This window comes from Oncorhynchus mykiss, chromosome 10 (assembly GCF_057628025.1).
Source record: "Oncorhynchus mykiss isolate SJ-2025 chromosome 10, ASM5762802v1, whole genome shotgun sequence".
NCBI classification, from domain to species: domain Eukaryota; kingdom Metazoa; phylum Chordata; class Actinopteri; order Salmoniformes; family Salmonidae; genus Oncorhynchus; species Oncorhynchus mykiss.
In genome coordinates this window covers 18,504,624-18,528,455 of record NC_143031.1, presented here as the reverse complement: position 1 = coordinate 18,528,455, position 23,832 = coordinate 18,504,624, and the positions used below count along the sequence as shown (strand labels likewise).

Here is a 23,832-nt window from a genome sequence, read left to right as displayed (position 1 = left end):
GCCGGCAGCCATTTAAGACGGCAACTGCTCAGCTAACGCTCAACCAGAGTGAATAATATAAAATTATTGAAGTTCACAGCAGCTAGATAGCTGTATCCACGGCAACTGTCATATCTTCCATTTGTATGTCTCATCCTTTATATGCAGATAGATATCAACATGGGAAAGCCAGGTTAATCATGTATCAGTATTGCAGTCTGGAGCGAATCCTGCAGAGTGGAACTCTCATATCTCTGAGTATAAGAAATTACTGACTTAGTGGATATCAAACAATTTGACTTGACCAGTCTAATAATGTTGGACTATATACAGAATAAAGTAGACCAAGAAGCATGCCATTGGAATCTATTGAGAATTAGATCTAATCAGACCAGTCAGCAATTGACTTTTGCACCCATGCACTAAAGAATCAGGAATCAGTCCGAAATACTCTGCCGAGTCCTTTCCTCTGAATCGACTGGTGTTCCAGCGGACATCAGCATGCATGTGCCTCTGCAAGTGTGTGTAGTCTCTTTATGCTTGGAGTCTGTCTATGTGTGTAAGCAAGTCTTTATAGTGTGCGTGCTTCTACCTAGTCGATGGAGTCCACGAGCCACACGATGGACGCGCCAGCAGACCGCCTCGAACGCCCAGTTCTGGAGAGACACTTACGCTGGCGCATGTAAATGAGCCTCCCCTTATCTCTAAGCCACAGGCAAGGCCCCCTGGGAAGTGTGAACCGCAGTGGTGGGAGGAGACAGGGATAGCATTGACCGAGATTGCAGGACTGTGTGTTGGTGTCAAGGTAATTACGGTAATGTGCTCCAATTACCTTGCACCCCCCTTGCCCCTGCTTTGTCTCATTTAAAGTTTTCTGTTCAAAACTGCTGGGGTTCAAACTGCTTTTCCTATAGCAGGGGTCCAAATTGCTGTGTAAAACACACTTCTATGACACAAGTCCTTCCAAGAATCCACCAAGGTAAAGCGATTTTCTAGACTGTGAATTGAGCTGATACAAGTGGTCATTTTTCTCTCTGGAGAAAATCACACATTGGAAGACATTAGGGTGGGACGCTCTACCAAGTATCCCTTTTGAGTGCACTTACAGGCAGTCCACAAGCGTGATGATACTGTGTATCAGTGCCATTGTATTCTATCATATGACACTAGACACTTTATGAACACGACTGTTCATTCAATGTCTGCAGTTTCACCACCCAAGGAAGTGGACTGCTCAACCAGTGATAGAAAAAAAGCATTCTAGCAAAAGCCACAACACCATAAGGGAGTCGGAATTTAAACCGATCCAAAAACATGTGACAGATTTTAGCAACTGGGCATATGCTGCAGATTATGCCCCCGCAACAAGGTGAAAAACACAACTCATAAATGTATAATCATTAACTTTCCTGAAAACCCTCCCCTCAGCCATCTGTTATAAATACGTACCTGCCCGCAATACCCTTGTCCGTGTTTCTTTCCCTTCTGAGGGGCCCCGTTTCTATGATGGCCCGTGCATTTCTGGATATTAGATCATTTATTAATGTATTATTTTCCCATCATGGCTCATAATGGTGTGGAAACAGCCTGTTTTTCTACTTTGCACGGAACAGCATGTCACAGCACAGCAGTAGCCTGAGTATAGTCCTCTGGTCAGCATTAGCACCAACAGCACCAACACGCAAAACACACTCCCCCTGCCCATATGATCTGATGCTAGTGTTTACATCAACACAAATGGGTGACTTTCTGTGAGACTTGAACAGTGAATGAATTCCCAAGAGAAAAGACATTGGCAAGTCATGGGGACACTGGGGTGGGTTATATTGGCCAAACTATTCAACATCGCTGACATTAAGGGGCCAGGTTCCCAGACCCTGATTAAGTCTAGTCCTGCCCCCACATTTTGGGGGGAGATTTTCCATTGAGCATATGTGTTTAGTCCAGGACTAGGCTTATTCTGGGTCCAAGGAAACTGGCCCTAATTGTCAAAGAGAGGAATAATAGACACGTTTCTAATTTTTGGACTGCCTCCCCTCAAAGACATCAAATAACTTAGTTCTTGCCCATGTCAAAGAGACCCCTCCAGAGTTGATACATCATTACAATCAAAGATAGTGGTGGAAAAACTCAAACTTCTCCATGACTCCCTTTTAAAAGCGTCTCAGCTATCCAAATCACTCCCCGGGGCAGCGTTGTGTACATTATTACAGGAAGACTCCTTCCTTGGGAGCCTTTGCCTGTAAAATGTGAGTTGTCAAAAAAAGCCAGATCAATTTCTGCTGTTTGTGACAAAATTAAAGGGAGGACAGGTAAATAGAGGTAAGCTGTAGTGTAAAATGCAGCACTCATCTTTGCCTTGTCTAAACCCCTGAAGGGCCTGGGATAACCAGGGGGAAATTGCTGCTGCAGCTCTAATAGAACAGATCTAATATGTTAGTGTCATAGAATCTCATTCATTTAAGTTTCCATTTTAAATGTCAAATGAAGAAACTTGATTTTCACTACACAACACATTATCCAGAAGTCACCATACATGCAAGTAATGCAAAACCCCTCGGAGGGATAGACGTCTGTCTGTTCAGAGCGAATAGACAAGCTTAGTATATTGTACTGTTCTGTCTGTGCTTAAGATACCCATGATATCATCAGTCAGGAGTGACGGTTGATTTTCCTTTATGGTTCCATTAAGAAAAGCCCTTTTAAAAGATGGTCTTGGTTATCTGGTTATCACATACACATACAATACTTGCTGGCACCTACATATGCACATGCTCACACACTTGCTCCTTCATGATCGTACAGGCTCACACACACACACTCCACATAACACAATCACAGAGTCGAAAGCCTTTGCCAGGTCGATGAAAACGGCTGCACAGTACTGTCTTTTATCGATGGCGGTTATGATATTGTTTAGGACCTTGAGCGTGGCTGAGGTGCACCCATGACCAGCTCGGAAACCAGATTGCATAGTGGAGAAAGTACGGTGTGATTCGAAAAGGTCAGTGATCTGTTAATTAACTTGGCTTTCAAAGATTTTAGAAAGGCAGGGTAGGATAGATATAGGTCTATAACAGTTTGGGTCTAGAGTGTCTCCCCCTTTGAAGAGGGGGATGACCACGGCAGCTTTCCAATCTTTGGGGATCTCAGATGATATGAAAGAGAGGTTGAATAGGCTAGTAATAAGGGTTGCAACAATTTTGGCGGATCATTTTTAGAAAGAGAGGGTCAAGATTGTCTAGCTCAGCTGATTTGAAGAGATCCACATTTTGCAGCTCTTTCAGAACATCAGCTGTCTGGATTTGGGTGAAGGAGAAGCGGGAGGGGGGGTGTGGGTTGGTCAAGTTGATGCAGCGGGAGCTGAGATGTTGGCCAGGGTAGCCTGGTGGAAAGACTGGCCGGCCATGGAAAAATGCTCATTGATATTATTGATTATCATAAATTTATCAGTGGTGACAGTGTTTCCTATCCTCAGTGCAGTGGGTAGCTGGGAGGAGGTGCTCTTATTATCCATGGACTTTACAATGTCGCAAAACTTTTGGGAATTAGTGCTACAGGAAGCAAATTTCTGTTTGAAAAAGCTAGCCTTAGCGTTCCTCACTGACTGAGTATATTGGTTCCTTACTTCGCGGGGGCTATTCGATGCTAATGCAGAATGCCACAGGATGTTTTTGTTCTGGTCAAGGGCAGACAAGTCTGGGGTGAACAAAGGGCTATATCTGTTCTTAGTTCTACATTTTTGAATGCTTGTTAAAGATGGAGCGAAAGCAACCAGGCATCCTCTACTGACGGGATGAGGTCATTATCGTTCCAGGATACCCGGGCCAGGTCGATTAGAAAGGCCTGCTCGCTGAAGTGTTTTAGGGAGCATTTGACAGTGATGAGGGGTGGTCGATTGACCGCAGACCCAGTACGCACGCAGGCAATGAGGCAGTGATCGCTGAGATCCTGGTTGAAGGTAGGTGTATTTAGAGGGCAGGTTGGTCAGGATGATATCTAAGAGGGTGCCCATGGTTACGGATTTAGGGTTGTACCAGGTAGGTTCCTTGATGATTTGTGTGAGATTGAGGGCATCTAGCTTAGATTGTAGGACGGCCGGGGTGTAAAGCATGTCCCAGTTTAGGTCACCTAACAGTACGAACTCTGAAGGGCAATCAATTCACATATGGTGTCCAGGGCACAACTGGGGGCCGAGGGGGGTCTATAACAGGTGGCAACAGTGAGAGACTTGTTTCTGGAAAGGTGGATTTTTAAAAGTAGAAGCTCGAATTGTTAGGGCACAGACCTGGAAAGTATGACAGAACTCCGCAGGCTGTCTCTGCAGTAGATTGCAACTCCGCCCCCTTTAGCAGTTCTATCTTGTCGGAAAATGTTATAGTTAGGAATGGAAATTTGGTGGCCTTCCTAAGCCAGGATTTAGACACGGCTAGAACATCCAGGTTGGTGGAGTATGCTAAAGCAGTGAATAAAACAAACTTAGGGAGGAGGCTTCTAATGCTAACATGCATGAACCCAATGCTTTTACGCTTACAGAAGTCAACAAATGAGAGCGCATGGGGAATGGGAGTGATGCTGGAGGCTACAGGGCCTGGGTTAACCTCTACATCACCAGAGGAACAAAGGAGGAGCAGGATGAGTACGGCTCAAGGCTAAAATAACTGGTTGTCTAGTGCATTCGGAAAAGAGAGTACAAGGAGCAAGTTTCTGGCCGCGGAAGAATAGATTCAAGGCATAATGTACAGACAAGGGTATGGTAGGATGTGAGTACAGTGGATGTAAGCCTAGGCATTGAGTAACGATGAGAGAGGTTTTGTCTCTAGAGGCACCATTTAAGCCAGGTGCAGTCACCGCATGTGTGGGGGGTGGAACATAAGGGCTAGCTAAGGAATATTGAGCAGGGCTGGAAGCTCTACAGTGAAATAAGACAAAAATGACTAACCAAAACAGCAATAGACGAGGCATATTGACATTAGGGAGAGGCATGTGTAGCCGAGTGATCATGGGGTCCAGTGAGTAGCTAGGTGAGCTGGAGGCACGGCGATTCAGACAGCTAGCAGGCCGGGGATAGCAGCAGGTTAGCAGATAGGCCTCAGGGGGACGTCGCAACCCCCTCAGATGGTTACGTCGGCAGACCAGTCGTGATGGATCGGCGGGGCTTCGTGTCGGCAGCAAATGGTCCAGGCCAATTGGCAGAAGACGTATTGAAGCCCGGGAATGATCTGATTGTATTCTTCGGCTAGCCGGGAGAAGGGCCTAGCTCGAGGCTAGATCCAGGCTAACTGGTGCTTGCTTTGGCTGCTGGCTTTGGCACAGAAACCCACTTGGACGGTTACGTTGGTAGACCAGTCGTGATAGATCGGCGGGGCTCCGTGTCGGCAGCAAAGGGTCCAGGTCAATTGGCAAAAGAGGTAATTGAAGCCCAGGGATTGCTTGATGGATTTTTTTTCAGCTAGCCGGGAGATGGGCCTAGTTCGAGGATAGCTCCAGGCTAACTGGTGCTTGTTTCAGGACAGAGACGTTAGACAGGAGTAGCCACTCGGATAGCAGCTAGTAGTTTAGAGCTTGCGGTAGGAATCCGGAGATGTGATAAAGCAAGGCAGTCTGATATGGTCTGGGTAGATATTGTGCTGTGGAGGCTGGCAAGAGTTTCCCGGGCTGAGGCTGGCAGTCCGCGTTAACGGTGATGACCGCTAACAGTGGCTAACTGACTACTAGCTAGTAGCTAGTTAGCTGGCTAGCTTCAGAAGGGGGTTCTGGTTCAAAAGTGTAAAAATAGAAAATCCATACCACATTGAGTGAGGCGGGTTACAGGAGAGCATGATCAGTCCGTAGATGGATAATTAGATAAAAAAAATAATATATACATATATACAAGGAACAGGACAACTACTTTAAACCTATCCAATCCTTTCAGATCTGCAATAAACTCAAGGGGGTAGGGGCTAAGGGTTGATTTGAAATTCAGCCTATATTGCCTTATTTCACTGGTGTGCATCAAAAGGATAGAAACTTTAAGTCATAGAGAAAATATAACAAATTCTGCAACTCAGTGAAAACTTCAACAACTAGAAAGGAGAGTGGCCGGTCTGATTGAGGTACGAAAACTCAAAACAGGGAATAAAATGCTTCTCTCCAAGGAGAAGACATGATGGTCTACTACTAAATCCTAAAAATAAGTAAGAAACTGCCTCAGGCTTAAAATCTTAGTCTCCTCTCAGGTTGATGTGAATAAAAAGCGGTAGTTGGTGAACAGTTACGTGCTTCTGTCCTGCACACCAAAGAAAAAAAGTTAAAAGCGGAGGACATTTCATTTAACATTTGTCTCATACTGTACATCTTGTTTGTAAGGTTTGTGTGTCCAATATGAATTGGATATCATCTGGCATTGTGCAATGGTAAATGTCTTTGACACTTTTTTCTCCAGACTGTAAATAACTCACTCACAGCGTGTGTGCGAGTGAGGTAGTATTAGTGGTAGGGTGGCTACTTTACAGGTAGCTCTCTCAATGCCACCAGCAGATCAAGAGTAAAAAAATGAGGGGACAGGACAGAGGATAGTTATCCAGAAAGTCTAGAAACCGTCAATAAAACCAAGTCAGAACGGGGCCCTGAACGCGGAGACATGGCAAAGCCACTGGACAGCAGGAAACAGAAGCCCGGATCAGGTTGTTGCCGTGTTCCTCGACAGCGGCAACAAAAACGGCAGAGGGCATAGACATAAGAGTCACATAGGCTCTGATTTATACAGTGTACGTGAGGCCACCGTACTGTATAAGACAGCTATTTACTTACAGTTCATTGAAATATTATGGCATCATCGAATAAACTGTATTTATTTTTTTATTTTACCCCTTTTTCTCCCCAATTTTGTGGTATCCAATTGTTTAGTAGCTACTATCTTGTCTCATCGCTACAACTCCCGTACGGGCTCGGGAGAGACGAAGGTTGAAAGTAATGCGTCCTCCGATACACAACCCAACCAAGCCGCACTGCTTCTTAACACAGCGTGCATCCAACCCGGAAGCCAGCCGCACCAATGTGTCGGAGGAAACACTGTGCACCTGGCAACCTTGGTTAGCGTGCACTGCGCCCGGCCCGCCACAGGAGTCGCTGGTGCGCGATGAGACATGGATATCCCTACCGGCCAAGCCCGCCCTAACCCAGATGACGCTGGGCCAACTGGCGCTGGGCCAATTTATGAATAAGAATTAGAATGTAGATGTCATTCTCAACTCTGTTTATTCACCACTCCAGATAGAGGTGGACTTCTCAATCTCAACAAAAACACAGAACAAACTCATGCTGCCAACTATGCATGTAATTATAGCTTTTCTGGGTGATGACAAGCATCACAAAGACGTGCTGGGTATGATTAATAATATATAATAATATAATATATGCCATTTAGCAGACGCTTTTATCCAATGCAGTGCATACATTTTAAGTATGGGTGGTCCCAGGAATCAAACCCACTATCAAGGCATAGCAATCGCCATGCGTTACCAACTGAGCTGCAGAGGACCACATACTGCCATGCACTGCATTCTTATTATTTCCATAGTAACGGAACATTAAAGGCATAGCTACCCCCCCCCTCCCCCCAACACACACACACATGTGCAGACATGCACGTTTGTTACAATGGGAACCGTGGGGGCGGGGGGTGGACAGGGAATTTCCAAGAGTCACAAAGCCCCACCACCTCAAATGTGATCCACTGCAGTAACATGACAGACATTCAAAGCCATAAGAAATGAAAAGGGGATGGATGGAGGCAGCTAGAGAGGGAGAGTTAAAGGAGGTAGACTTTTGCTGAGTTCAATTCATATTTAAAGACCTTCTTTATTACATCTTTACTCATCTTATTTTGGTGGAGATGCCTCAACAGTTGACTTCCAGCACTGTTTAATTCACAACCAATTGAGTCAACTGTCCCAGGGTCTCTCTCCCTCAGATGTTCCCCTCTTATCACCTATTTAACCTGGAGTTGTATTTTTCTCTTTTCCACAGAGAGACAGAAATGCAACACTATCACTATTCTGTATATGCAACACTGTATAATTCTTAGATAATCACAGGAATGTTAAAGAGGAGGGTCAAAGATGAATTGAGAGCTGACATTTGAATGTTATGTTTCTAAGGCAACCTAGTTTGCAAGGGAAAGTCATGTCCAAGACATGCACATTGCACAGAACGTGATGATGGCTGAAATAGACACGGTATCATTCAATATTATGAAAACCTTTGAAACATCAGAGAATCTGGTCATCCATTTTGTTACTCCATGTTTTAACTATGTACAGAAACATATACAATGTAACTGGATGGAAAACCAGTGAAAAAAAATACATTTGGCATTTCCATCACTAAAGTGGCACTAAAATGGATTCATTAGAAAATGTTATGAATGGGATGGACACCGATGAGGTGAAGTTAAAAGTAAATGCTTGATCTATATATGACAACAGTGTTAGGTAGGGCTGGGATGACTTCTTTAGGAAAACAGGTTGGAACAAACATCATTACGTAGTCATCCAGAGTCAAAAGTATCTATTTTCTAAGCTATAGCACAAAATATTTAACAGGTTTTTAAAGGAACTAAGAGTTCGGTCTGCTTTGTGTTTTCACTTTAGCCATGGAAAAAGTATTGCGATACTGGTATCATCACAGGCCTAGTGTTAGGGTGAGAGATTGGGCAGAACACCGCTTGGAACAAGATATCTTTTGGGAGGGAGGGTCTCCTTGGGTGCAGACACGGCTGTGATGATGTGAAGACAAATGCTTGGGGCTGTCCTCCTTGGAGTCTGGAAAGCCTTTACCTTGTGAAAAGACTGTTGTGTGAATAAGTTCCATAAGACAGCCCACAATTTATACCTTTATACACATACACAGGAAACACATCCAGCACATACGTATGCTAGTACGCACATTCACACGTCTCATGCTTGTCCCCACACACACCTTGGGTTGGTTATGCAGTAGGAGTCTTTCATGTTGAACTGGGGAGATAACTCTAATGCACTATCCCTGCCTGCATAAATCATAGCACTGCCTGTTCCTGTTTGCCTTAATGAGTTATTGAAGTCTAATTAATTCACAGTGAATTCCTAAATTGAAGTCTGAGAGTTTCCATTTTGATTAGGGGGCGCCGTGTTTACGAAGCGTTTTGCCGTCATGCCTCAGCTTTCGCTTAATATCGGGCCCCTCCCCCTCTATTTCTTCTCATCTTCAGGGGAGTGGAAAAAGAAAGCTCATTTTCCCGAGGCTTTAATGGATTTAAATAATAATTTTATTTCGTCGGAGAACTCTAACCCTCCCATTATGTTGACGGAGAGGATGAACAGTGAGAAACACAGGGGCGAGGGAGAGGAGACATGCCTCGTATCCCCTAAGCTCTAATTCAACAAGAAGTGGGTCAGCTCATGAGGAATTTAATTTGAACAGATGTCAATTACTACCCATTATGCCTGCTCTTTCGAGGGGCTGCTGAACGCTCTTCCGTCTCATGTTTTTGGAGCCGAGTCTTACATGAGAGATTCAAAAAGATTTGACATGATATAGTCCTTTAACTTCTTCACTGTGCCGGTTGAATCTATAGCGCTAGGGAATGAAGTAGCTAGGCCTCTCTGTTACAGGGGAAATTGAGTCCTCAAGTTATCAACATCTAGGCGTGTGTTCAATAGAGAGATGGTATACAAACCATAAGTGTATTTTTTCTTCTACAGAATGTTGAAAAACAGAAACTTCAAAATGGCTTGACGTTCATGATTCTAGAGAACATCTCCCAATTGTCTTTTAATTGCGTAAGCTCCAGCACTTATGTAAGGAAACGTTTCTGTTCAAAACATATAGGCACCACTTCAAAGGACTGAGATGACTCAAGTTGACTTATTTAAATATTTCTTCTCACATTACTCCCTACCTTGGTAATTGCCACAAGACACTTTTACAGACTCAGTAAAAGTAATCTAATGAGAGGGAAGAAATCAGTGATTTTAAATTCTACCTAGTCTTAAGAAAATAATCTAATGCATATAATTGGTAAGAGTGAACTCCCTGGACAAGGGTTAGAGTTAACCCTGTAGGAGGGTTAGGGTTAACCTTGGAGAAGGGTTAGGGTTAACCGTGGATAAAGGGTTAGGGTTAACCATGGATAAAGGGTTAGGGTTAAACTTGGAGAAGGGTTAACCCTGAATAAAGCGTTAGGGTTAACCCTGGAGAAGGCGATAAACAACTATGTCAGTAATGCTTGGACAGTGCTTATGTAAGGCAGTAAGTAACACATTGGCCATATTTCCGTATGAAAGCACACACTGCGATTCATTGCCTCCTTAGCTGTATTGGAGGAGAAGGTCCAAGGTCCCTACCCTCTGACCTAGGAGAGATGATGCTAAGAATCCAGAAAATTCATTGAAATACCCACTTACTTGAGGGTGAACTGCTCCACGGTGGAGTTGGGCACCAGGTAGAGGAAGATGTTGAGGGTCTCGCCTGGCTTCAGCGGCTTCTCCGGCAACCTCAGGAACATGTTCTTATCCAGCTGCTTGTCCACCACCAACTGCTCCTGGCTGGACTGGTACAGGCTGATGCTACCGATGCGGAGGAGGGGGTGCTGAGAGGGTGGCTCACCCTGTGATCCTCCTCTGCGGCCCGAGCTCTCGCCGCACTCCCCTCCTCTGTCCGGGTCGTGGAGGGTGTAGTAGAGCTCCGTCTGTAGGGTCTCCACACTCAGCTCCAGGCCCAAGCTGTCGCTGGAGCCTTTCCTCCGGCCCAGGGGGGCCACATTGGTATTGAACCAGGTGGGGGGCAACTCTAGCTGGGCCAAGCACTGAGCCAGGTTCCCCCATAGGTGACACGACGTCTTGATCTCGCGTACGTCACGGAAGGCGTGGAGCCTCACGCAGGGCAGCTTGTCCTGGACCTTGAAGTCATCCCAGTCGCGACCTGCTATGTAGAAGAGCACCTGGACCACAGGGTTGCTGGAAAACACCCTCGACTGGACAATAAAGGCCCGGACCTTCCAGTTGACTGTCAGCCGCCCGGGGATGTCCAGGGGGCTGGAGGGCTGAAGGAGGTCCTTGGGCAGGCTCTGGTCCTGGGCGAACGGGCCAAAGGTGATGTTGACGGCGGGAAGCTCCTTGGTCTGAAAGACCACAAAGCTTTCGGAACGCTGGAGAGGATGTCCGTTGGTGGGGATACCGCTGCTCTGGCCCGAGGACCTGGTCTCTCGCAGGAAGAAGGCCAGCTGGGCGTTGGAGAGCTTAAAGTTGGAGGGAAGGTAGACATCAGGAGGGGGGGGGGTGGACGTGACTGCCGAAGAGCTGAGGAGAGCATCTGAGCTGGTCGGGGATACCTTCCCTGCAAATGCTGATCAGAGAGAAAGAGAGAGAGAGGACAAGGTTATAATCTTTACAATGCAACATGTCATTTATTTCTTTGCAATTTTCACCTGCTCTTTACATTTAACTGCCACACACACACACACACACACACACACACACACACACACACACACACACACACACACACACACACAGACAGACAGACAGACAGACAGACAGACAGACAGACAGACAGACAGACAGACAGACAGACAGACAGACAGACAGACAGACAGACAGACAGACAGACAGACACAGACAGACAGACAGACAGACAGACAGACAGACAGACAGACAGACAGACATATTTTACCATCTCACCCAGTCAGAGAAGGATGAAATGTGAACAGTCAATGAACACTAATCATCTGATAAAGGGGCAGTATGTGTCAAGTGGCTTGCAGGCAGGTTGGGTCATTGTACGCTTTTACGCGTTAATAAGCTGCCCGGCCACTGATCTATATCATACATGCTGTTCACAAGATTCAGCTCAACACAACACGCTCAATCGATTGTTCCTGGAGTTCAATAACACACCAGTAGTCAGTCTTAAAATTGACTGAGAATTGACTGAAAACGCAGAGGTTTTTTAAACAACAAGACATTTGACGAGGACAAAATGTAAAAGCTAAATAGGGTTAAATAGGGAGATAATTTAGGACAAAATAAAGTGGGAACAAAATAAAGTGGGAACAAACAAAAACGTGTTATATAATCACAAACTCAGAGAAAATAACAACTTAAAACATATACCCTCAAGCTATAACATATAATCTGCTCAGGCATAGGACACAGTCATAAAGAAACACTATTGATGTGACATACTTATCAGAAGTACCAAGAATATGGCATAAAAGTGCCAAAGCCTTTCCAGACAGACCAAATAAGAGATTAAAAGTCCCATGTTCCAAATGGCCTGGCATTGAAAGTATATTTCCTTGAATAGCCTTTGAAAAGCGAATATCCAATCATCAGTAGAGAGTTTGCAGTCACACAATTAACCGATCCTCAAGCATCAGTAAAAAAAATATCTCCACAGATATTCACTGTACTGGAACAGATTTCTTAGTGTCTCAATTGCTTGCACTGCAGCACATGCCTGTGGGGGACCTACAGAGGTTCTTGAACCTCTGCTTCTACTCCCTTTGGTGCAGTCGTGGTCCACAGCAAAGACACACAGAAGCTCTTTGAATCCAGTCCACATGCAGCTTCACTCTGGCAGCAGTCCCTTATAGACCAAACCCCTCCTCGCTAGCTGGGTCTAATGCTGTAGACAAAGCCTTGACACCGCCCCGTCTCGCCACACCTAGCCTCAGTCTATAATCACCATTTTAGCTCCCAGCCAGAGCTAAGACACACAGGCCTCAAAGGACTCTTGAACCACACACTCGAGGAAAAAAAATCTCCAGCTCGATTCATCCTCTCCCACAGGACGTGTTCAGGCAGGCTCTCCTGTTTGTGTGTGAGTCAGTGAGTGAGCGAGTGTCTGTATGTGTTGGAGGGGAGGGGTGAGGTGGGAATGGGGGAGGAATGTATTACTTGAATGCCTTCAGGCAAAGAGAGTGAGCGGGAGAGAGGGGGGGATTAGCTAAAGATCATTGACGAATTAGCTCTCCCTCTACTCCTCACTCTCCTCCTCTCTTCTTCTGCCACGGCCCCGAGAAAGAGAATGAGGGTACGTGGGGGAGGGGGAGGGTTAGGGGATTTCGACTACTTTTCCCCCTAAATCACAAGTTGCTTGAATTCCTACAATACAAGACAAGGGAATTCTTGGATCTGTGTGTGGGCCAGGCCTACACTCGGCATCACGCTCAACAGGAGGCCGAAAAAAAGATGAAGGGGACTGTTGTTCATTCCACCACGAACCGTTTCACTTATTTCCACATCAAGAAGATAAACGGAATAATTCCCATCTCGCAATGAGGTAGATGTTCTTGAGCACTGTTTTTATCAGTTATTTTCAGTCATGTATCAGATTTCCCAAAGGACTACAGATGATTTTGCATATCTGCTTGAGGAACCAGTACATTTCTCAGAGTTGTCTGAGCCTCCTTCAAAAATTATTTCATGTAATTTATAGCTGATATAGCTGATATAGCTCATTATCGGGAAAAAAGGGGTCCATTTATCGCGATATGGATTTTTGTCCATATCGCCCAGCTCTAGTCAAACAAATGGTGCACTCCCACAGTGTGGTCGACTCTGACCGTCTGAGGGCCAGGCAATGAAGTACCTCTGTAGGGGACTGACATGATACTCTCATCTCTGCAGAGCAGAGCAACGCTGTTCCATTACGAGACCACATTAGCTGCTTGAGTGTCTCTTCACCCCTTTCTAAACACGTGTAATGCACACAACCGATTGCTCTTGTATAGTTCCCCGTTCCTCCCTCCCTCCTACTGTGTACTCCAGCCCGAGGCACATTATGGTCTGATTGAGGGGGCATGATTTATGGCCCACGATGCACTGGGGTACTTCCCCTCTTCACCTGGGGTGCTCTTCCTTTTTGTTGCTGCTGTATCAAAGTGCGGTGGGGATGGGGGAGCAGATGGGGCTTACAAATGGAAATCTGATAGTTTCCCCCTCCCCTATTACCATTTGGCTTCCTATTAGACCTAAGGGCCAAATTTAGTGGCTTCTCTTCCTGTTGCATGCTCTGTTAACATGATACACATCTGTTGGGTGGGGGAAATGAATGTGTAGCACTAGCTAGCATCACCTCAGGGCTCTTTCCATCTATCAGAACATTTGCCCTGATGGGGATTAATGAAACATTTTGCCCACTATTGGTTGTTAAGGTTGGGGCCATTTCATTCAGCTTAGTGTGTACTATTATGTTGCAAACCATTTCTCCCTCAAGATTACATTTCCACCCATGTAAGATAAAAAAAGATAATATTACATAATATAATGCAGAAATGACCTTCTCTTATCCTTCAACTTGTTAGGATGCATCAAGTCAATTTATAATTTGAGGGTTTATTTATTGACAAAAAGTGATGAAATGTAGACATCAGTGAAACTAATCATTTGCAGAGGGCTAGAATGACATAAAGCTGGATCCGTTTGATCTTGCTACTTTATGCTAATCACTTGCTCAATGGCCACAACTCAGACAGTCTGCTGCATTAGCTAGATAGGAGTTAGCATAACAAACAATGGTTGCAAATAAGTTGATTTGCATAAAAAACTGGGCATTTGCTTTGAGGCTTTTGGTGTCTCATGTCTGGGTATTAGTTCACAGACACAGTACGGCACAGTATCCTGAAAACGAAACCCACAGCAAATATGTAATTAATGTTGTAATGTCTGTTATATCAGTACAAACACAGCAACATAATTTCCTGGCAAACCTGCCTACCTTGTAGCACCCCTCATCTCCCATCAAAGCTCCATTGCCTCCAATGGTATTTGTTTACACATTGGAGGGCGAATGCTGCAGGGAAAGTTATATGTTAGAGTAGGGTGCTGGCATTTTTGTTGTGCCTCCGTTTCTCTGGTGGGGGTTCAATTTGCCACTTGCGTCTTTGAAATGTGCAAATCACAGTTTCTGTGAAATAGGCCGACACTGAAGAGGGAACATGCTATATAAACATACTCTAGCTTATTAATGAGTGATGTGAGAAAAATTTACATCTACAAGGGAGTTATAGTACATTATTCTCTGTTTAAGTAACAGCGCTGGTTTGCTGATGCCATGAAAAGGCTACTGTGGCTAGTGTTGAGCGATTAATGTTTTTTTTTGTTTCAGTTTGATTATTAAAAAATAATAACCGTTTTCAATTTTGGTTTTGAAACAATTTTTTTTTTTTACATGAAATGTACTATGAAATAAAGAAGTTACAGTCATTTTTTAATGGACATTTTTTTATGGAAATTCCAAAGCCAAAAATAGTGAAATAGTGAAAATATTCCATTGTCTCTGTCAGGTCCACATGGGGTAGAAATCAATAGACAAATAGGAAATTACTATGAAATAATACAATATTTCAGTTGTGTATACTACAAAATGGTAAGAAGCACGGTTTGGCGGGTCATGTTTCGGAGGACGCATGACCTGACCTTTGCCTCTACCGAGCCCGTTGGGAAGTTGCATAGATGAGACAAGATTGTAATTGGATCGCAATTGGAAATCATGAAAGGAAAAGGGGGTAAAATGTATTTTTAAAATTGTGTCCCAAATAGTTCTTGACTTGATTTCTCTGTTTTCTTTCGTGAATTATTTTATTTCTCTTTAATTGAAACGGCACTTTGGAATTCAGGTAATTGAACCGACGTCGGTCAATCAGTTTTATTTAATAACACCCTCACCCAAAACGTTGGATATTCGCTCAGCACTAACAGTTGTAGATATAAAGCAGCCTGTCAAAGTCATTGAAAATATAGACACTGGCTGTTATGAGCTGAGTGGCGCAGGTTAAAATATGCAGAGAAATGAATGGGAGAGCAAGGTAGGTTAAATGAATAAATGCCTCTTCAATGACAGGGGAAGGAAAGGTTGCTCAAGCGTTTAAAGTGAACGGCAGCGTCTTCACCAATATACTAATGTCTCTGTCATCGGAGCATTCCCATCGATCCTAAATGTCTTACGCAATTTTACATTGTGCAGAATATCGATCTTATAAAGTATTGAGGCTGAAAAACAAAGGTATGCATATTTCATAGACCTCAGTCAATCACTACATTGAAACATATCACAATGTAAAATAAAAACGGCTGATATCAAACTGAGCAAAGCAAATATGTCACGTTCTGACCTTAGTTCTGTTGTTATGTCTTTGTTTAGTATGGTCAGGGTGTGAGTTGGGTGGGTTGTCTATGTTCCATTTTCTATGATTTGGGATTTCTGTGTATGGCCTGGTATGGTTCTCAATCAGAGGCAGCTGTCAATCGTTGTCCCTGCTTGAGAACCATACTTAGGTAGCCTGGTTTCACTTTTGATTTGTGGGTGATTGTTTCCTGTGTCAGTTTCACACGGGACTGTTTCATTTGTTTCGGTTATTCACGTTGTTATTTTGTAGTTTAGTGTTCACGTAAAGAACATCCCAAGATGGCATAGCAGTTCAGACGTATTTTGTCCTTGTCTTGTCGTGTCCCGTATATATATATATATTTACAACTTTTTTCACATACACTTTTAAATTTACCATCAATTCATCTTCAAAACACTCTCCTGCAACCCGCCTCACCAATTTATATTTATAAAAAAGTATTATTTACCTCAAATCTGTAATCCTCCAAGAAGCTAGCCAGAAACTCCATGAAGCTAGCCAGAAACTAGCCAGAAGCTAGCCAGGAGCTAGCCAGAAGCTAGCCCAGAAGCTAATCAGAAGCTAGTTCAGAAGCTAGTTAGCTTCTTTACTGGCAAATCGTTAGTATTCAGCTATCCTTTAGCTCGAAAATCTATCGCCAGTTTTGTACGGCGCAGCGCTGCGCGGCTCGGAACGGAACATACCGGACCAATTTTTCTCTCCATGTCCCTGGATTTCAACCGCTAACTCTGGACATTCATACCTGGATCTCACAGCTAGCTAGCTGCTATCCGTGTGACTATCGGCTTTCGTCGATTCCGGAGCAAACATCAATTATTCCGGAGCTAGCCAGCTCCGTCAATCACTCCTGAGTTCCATCAATCACTCCTGGGCTGCAGTCACCTATCCGGACCCGTTTTACTGCCTACGCGGAGCCCCACCGGGCCTTCACAACTGGACTGCCGACGTTATCTACCCGAAGGAGTTATCCGGCTGGCTCCTCCGTCGCGACGTTACCTGAACGCCCATCTGCGGCCTGCTAACCATTAGCTGTCTTATCGGCTGCTATCTGAATAGACAATCGGACAATTTATTTATTTATTTGTATTATTATTATTATGTTTTCTTCTTGGGCCTCTATAACTACATCTATTGTTTTTATTTTTGTTGTTGTTGTGTGATTTGGATTAATCCCCTCTACCACACGGAACCCCACTAATCTACTGACGGAACGCATCAGGTGGCTAATAACAGACCTCCATCCTATGCTAGCTTGCTACCGATGGCCTGGCTAGCTGTCTAAATCGCCGTGACCCCCAACCAACCTCTCCACTCACCGGACCCTTTTGATCACTCGACTAAGCATAACTCTCCTTAATGTCAATATGCCTTGTCCATTGCTGTTCTGGTTAGTGTTCATTGGCTTATTTCACTGTAGAGCCTCTAGTCCTGCTCACTATACCTTATCCAACCTATTAGTTCCACCACCCACACATGCAATGACATCTCCTGGTTTCAATGATGTTTCTAGAGACAATATCTCTCTCTTCATCACTCAATACCTAGGTTTACCTCCACTGTATTCACATCCTACCATACCTCTGTCTGTACATTATACCTTGATGCTATTTTATCGCCCCCAGAAACCTCCTTTTACTCTCTGTTCCAGATGTTCTAGACGACCAATTCTTATTGCTTTTAGCCGCACCCTTATTCTACTCCTCCTATGTTCCTCTGGCGATGTAGAGGTGAATCCAGGCCATGCAGTGCCTAGCTCCACTCCTATTCCCCAGGCGCTCTCTTTTGACGACTTCTGTAACTGTAATAGCCCTGGTTTCATGCATGTTAACATTAGAAGCCTCCTCCCTAAGTTTGTTCTATTCACTGCTTTAGCACACTCTGCCAACCCGGATGTTCTAGCTGTGTCTGAATCCTGGCTTAGGAAGACCACCAAAAATTCTGAAATTTTAATTCCAAACTGCAACATTTTCAGACAAGATAGAACTGCCAAAGGGGGCGGTGTTGCAATCTACTGCAAAGATAGCCTGCAGAGTTCTGTCCAACTATCCAGGTCTGTACCCAAACAATTTGAACTTCTACTTTTAAAAATCCACCTCTCTAAAAACAAGTCTCTCACCGTTGCCGCCTGCTATAGACCACCCTCTGCCCCCAGCTGTGCTCTGGACACCATATGTGAACTGATTGCCCCCCATCTATCTTCAGAGCTCGTGCTGCTAAGCGACCTAAACTAGAACATGCTTAACACCCCAGCCATCCTACAATCTAAACTTGATGCCCTCAATCTCACACAAATTATCAATGAACCTACCAGGTACCTCCCCAATGCCTTAAACACGGGCACCCTCATAGATATCATCATAACGAACTTGCCCTCTAAATACACCTCTGCTGTCTTCAACCAAGATCTCAGCGATCACTGCCTCATTGCGTGCATCAGTAATGGGTCAGCGGTCAAACGACCTCCACTCATCACTGTAAAACGCTCCCTGAAACACTTCAGCGAGCAGGCCTTTCTATTCGACCTGGCCGGGGTATCCTGGAAGGATATTGATCTCATCCCGTCAGTAGAGGATGCCTGGATATTTTTTTTAAATGCCTTCCTAACCATCTTAAATAAACATGCCCGATTCAAGAAATGCAGAACCAGGAACAGATATAGCCCTTAGTTCTCCCCAGACCTGACTGCCCTTAACCAACACAAAAACATCCTATGCGTTCTGCATTAGCATCGAACAGCCCCGTGATATGCAGCTGTTCAGGGAAACTAGAAACCATTATACACAGGCAGTTAGAAAAGCCAAGGCTAGCTTTTTCAAGCAGAAATTTGCTTCCTGCAACACTAACTCAAAAAAGTTCTGGGACACTGTAAAGTCCATGGAGAATAAGAACACCTCCTCCCAGCTGCCCACTACACTGAAGATAGGAAACACTGTCACCACTGATAAATCCACCATAATTGAGAATTTCAATAAGCATTTTTCTACGGCTGGCCATGCTTTCCACCTGGCTACTCCTACCCCGGTCAACAGCACTGCACCCCCAACAGCAACTCGCCCAAGCCTTCCCCATTTCTCCTTCTCCCAAATCCGTTCAGCTGATGTTCTGAAAGGGCTGCAAAACCCTTTCGTTCTAAAATTATCTGCCAAAATTGTTGCCACCCCTATTACTAGCCTGTTCAACCACTCTTTCGTGTCGTCTGAGATTCCCAAAGATTGGAAAGCAGCTGCGGTCATCCCCCTCTTCAAAGGGGGGGGACACTCTTGACCCAAACTGCTACAGACCTATATCTATCCTACCATGCCTTTCTAAGGTCTTCGAAAGCCAAGTCAACAAACAGATTACCGACCATTTCGAATCTCACCATACCTTCTCTGCTATGCAATCTGGTTTCAGAGCTGGTCATGGGTGCACCTCAGCCACGCTCAAGGTCCTAAACGATATCTTAACCGCCATCGATAAGAAACATTACTGTGCAGCCGTATTCATTGATCTGGCCAAGGCTTTCGACTCTGTCAATCACCACATCCTCATCGGCAGACTCGACAGCCTTGGTTTCTCAAATGATTGCCTCACCTGGTTCACCAACTACTTCTCTGATAGAGTTCAGTGTGTCAAATCGGAGGGTCTGCTGTCCGGACCTCTGGCAGTCTCTATGGGGGTGCCACAGGGTTCAATTCTTGGACCGACTCTCTTCTCTGTATACATCAATGAGGTCGCTCTTGCTGCTGGTGAGTCTCTGATCCACCTCTACGCAGACGACACCATTATGTATACTTCTGGCCCTTCTTTGGACACTGTGTTAACAACCCTCCAGGCAAGCTTCAATGCCATACAACTCTCCTTCCGTGGCCTCCAATTGCTCTTAAATACAAGTAAAACTAAATGCATGCTCTTCAACAGATCGCTATCTGCACCTACCCGCCTGTCCAACATCACTACTCTGGACGGCTCTGACTTAGAATACGTGGACAACTACAAATACTTAGGTGTCTGGTTAGACTGTAAACTCTCCTTCCAGACCCATATCAAACATCTCCAATCCAAAGTTAAATCTAGAATTGGCTTCCTATTTCGCAACAAAGCATCCTTCACTCATGCTGCCAAACATACCCTTGTAAAACTGACCATCCTACCAATCCTCGACTTTGGCGATGTCATTTACAAAATAGCCTCCAATACCCTATTCAACAAATTGGATGCAGTCTATCACAGTGCAATCCGTTTTGTCACCAAAGCCCCATATACTACCCACCATTGCGACTTGTACGCTCTCGTTGGCTGGCCCTCGCTTCATACTCGTCGCCAAACCCACTGGCTCCATGTCATCTACAAGACCCTGCTAGGTAAAGTCCCCCCTTATCTCAGCTCGCTGGTCACCATAGCATCTCCCACCTGTAGCACACGCTCCAGCAGGTACAGTATATCTCTCTAGTCACCCCCAAAACCAATTCTTTCTTTGGCCGCCTCTTCTTCCAGTTCTCTGCTGCCAATGACTGGAACGAACTACAAAAATCTCTGAAACTGGAAACAATTATCTCCCTCACTAGCTTTAAGCACCAACTGTCAGAGCTGCTCACAGTACATAGCCCACCTATAATTTAGCCCAAACAGCTACCTCTTTCCCTACTGTATTTAATTAATTTATTTATTTTGCTCCTTTGCACCCCATTATTTTTATTTCTACTTTGCACATTCTTCCATTGCAAATCTACCATTCCAGTGTTTTACTTGCTATATTGTATTTACTTTGCCACCATGGCCTTTTTTTGCCTTTTACCTCCCTTCTCACCTCATTTGCTCACATCGTATATAGACTTGTTTATACTGTATTATTGACTGTATGTTTGTTTTACTCCATGTGTAACTCTGTGTCGTTGTATCTGTCAAACTGCTTTGCTTTATCTTGGCCAGGTCGCAATTGTAAATGAGAACTTGTTCTCAACTTGCCTACCTGGTTAAATAAAGGTTAAATAAAAAAATAATTTAAAAAAATAAAGTATTGTTATGGACACTTACCACGCTGCACATTGGTCCGACATCTCTTACTCCTCATCAGAAGAAGAGGACGAGCGTTACAAAATATTAGTAGTCTGTGCTTGCTGCTCAATATTCTAATGTTCTAAAGATATTTTCCAAATCACATTTCTCAGAGACAATGATATGGCCACTTGTGCAGCTGTTGAATATTCATGAGTCGTATGAAAAGTTACAAATGTTCCTCCATATTGCTAAGCAATAGGTATCTACAGTGCTGTGAAAAAGTATTTGCCCCCTTCCTGATTTCTTATGTTTTTGCACATTTGTCACACTTAAATGTTTCAGATCATCAAACAAATTGTAATATTACACAAAGATAACCCAAGTAAACACAAAATGCAGTTTTTAAGTGATACTTTTATTTATTAAGGGAAAAAGCTATCCAAACTGTCATGGCCCTATGGGACAAAGTAATCGCCTCCCCTTGTTAAATCATGAATTTACTGTGGTTAATCTAATTTTTTGGAAAGCTGAGTTCAATTTCACTAGCCACACCCAGGCCTGATTACTGCCAGAACTGTTGAATCAAGAAATCCCTTAAAAAGAACCTGTCTGAAAAAAGTGAAGTAGGCCAAAAGATCTCAAAAAGCAAGACATCATGCCGCGATTCAAAGAAATTCAGGAACAGATGAGAAAAAGTAATTGACATCTATCAGTCTGGAAAGGTTTACAAAGCCATTTCTAAAGCTTTGGGACTACAGCGAACCACGGTGAGAGCCAGTATCCACAAATGGAGAACATTTGGAACAGCGGTGAACCTTGCCAGGATTGGCCGGCCTAAAATTACCCCAAGAGCGACGCGACGACTCATCCAAGAGGTCACAAAAGAACCCACAACAACATCTAAAGAACTGCAGACCTCAGTTAAGGTCGGTGTTCATGACTCAACCATAAGAAAGAGACTGTGCAAAAATGGCATCCATGGCAGAGTTCCAAGGCGAAAACATCTGCTGACCAAAAAGAACATAAAGGCTCATCACACTTTTGGCAAAAAACATCTTGATGATCCCCAAGACTTTTGGGAAAATATTCTGTGGACTGACGAGACAAAACTTTTTGGAAGGTGTACGTCACGTTACATCTGCCGTAAAAGTAACACAGGATTTCAGAAAAGGAACATTATACCAATAGTCAAATATGGTGGTGGTAGTGTGATGGGCTGCTTTGCTGCATCAGGACCTGGACGACTTGCTGTGATTGATGGAACCATGAATTCTGGTCTCTACCAAAACATCCTGAAGGAGAATGTCCGGCCATCAGTTCGTGACCTCAAGCTGAAGCGCACTTGGGTTCTGCAGCAGGACAATGATCCAAAACAGACCAGCAAATCCACCTCTGAATGGCTTAAAAAAAATGAAGGTTCTGCAAATGGTTTTGGAGTCCGGACTTGAATCCGATTGAGATGATGTGGCGTGACCTTAAAAAGGCGGTTCATGCTCAAAAACCCTCCAGTGTGGCTGAATTAAAACAATTCTGCAAAGAAGAGTGGGCCAAAATTCCTCCACAGCGATGTGAAAGAATCATTGCCTGTTATCGCAAACGCTTGATTGCAGTTGTTGCTGCTGAGGATGGCACAACCAGTTATTAGGTTTAGGGGGCAATTACTTTTTCACATAGGGCCATGAAGGTTCAGATAGCTTTTTTCCCTTAGTAAATAAAATCATCACTTAAAAACTGCATTTTGTGTTTACTTGGGTTATCTTTGTGAAACATTTACGTTTGACAAATGTGCAAAAAAATAAGAAATCAGGAAGGGGGAAAATACTTTGTCACAGCAATGTATATAAAGGAATCCTTTAAAACAATTTGCATTAACATTTCGATTTATGTTGACAGCAACACAAAGTGTAGACAAAGTTCCTGTTATGGTAGAATTCCAAAGTCCAAATTTGCACTTCAAACATGGGTGGAGGTACATGCATTCTTTCCCCACATCCCTGGGGATTGTCTATTTTCATCAATGCCAGAAATTGATGTTTTCACTTTATTATGTCTGATAGACAAAACACAACATGTCAGTCATTCTACAAGACTTAAAAGTAAGATGTAAAATTGTACTATGAGATGTTCATGTTTTAAGAATCAAAATATGTTTGTAGCTAGCTAGCTACCTACCAGCTAAACAAAGCTTGTTGTTGCCTTGTCATTGCTTGTGTTATTCAAAATGACATACTGTTTTTATCTGGGATGTGGAACACCTGATTCAAACACATTTTAAACTGATTTAGTGCATTTCAGAGTTGTGTGTGTTGACAATCCCATCACACACAAAGAGTATCGGGGCAAGTAAACAGATTTAATCTTGAGCTGCCTCTAAAATGATGAGGTACAGATTAATGTATCCCTAATCGCCATCATTAAAATAAAAAAACTGCAACATAATACCATTAGAATGAGATGGATATTTGAAACCCTATCGCTGACACGGATTGCTATACACATTCAGCAATTGGGCACATTCAGGTCAGACCATTACACATTTACAGTCTCAAAAATACAGAATAGAACCAGAACAGAGCTGGTTCAGTACAGAAACTGGGAAAATAGTGAAGCTTTCATGGAGGCAGATGACATGCCGTATCGCAGACAGTAACAGTGAAATGCCCATTTGGTTCCTGTATGCTCCAAGAGAAACAGAGCTGGTTGCTCATGGACCTATG

At 44.0% G+C, this 23,832-nt stretch overlaps 1 protein-coding gene across 2 annotated transcripts in view; it reads right to left on the bottom strand.

Annotated features, from left to right (window-relative positions):
• Positions 1-23,832, bottom strand: part of tmem132e (transmembrane protein 132E) — a 357,286-nt gene that overhangs the window by 66,710 nt on the left and 266,744 nt on the right. The window contains exons 1-2 of one of the 2 annotated variants that reach the window (XM_036989825.2): positions 12,189-12,827; positions 10,410-11,349 (exon numbers count right to left, since the gene is read on the bottom strand). In XM_036989825.2, coding sequence (XP_036845720.2) covers positions 10,410-11,349; positions 12,189-12,267 — 1,019 coding nt within the window. In that variant the 5' untranslated portion in view covers positions 12,268-12,827. Of the gene's footprint in view, positions 1-10,409; positions 11,350-12,188; positions 12,828-23,832 lie in introns of those variants that run through there. The other variant, XM_036989826.2, reaches the window with a different exon arrangement.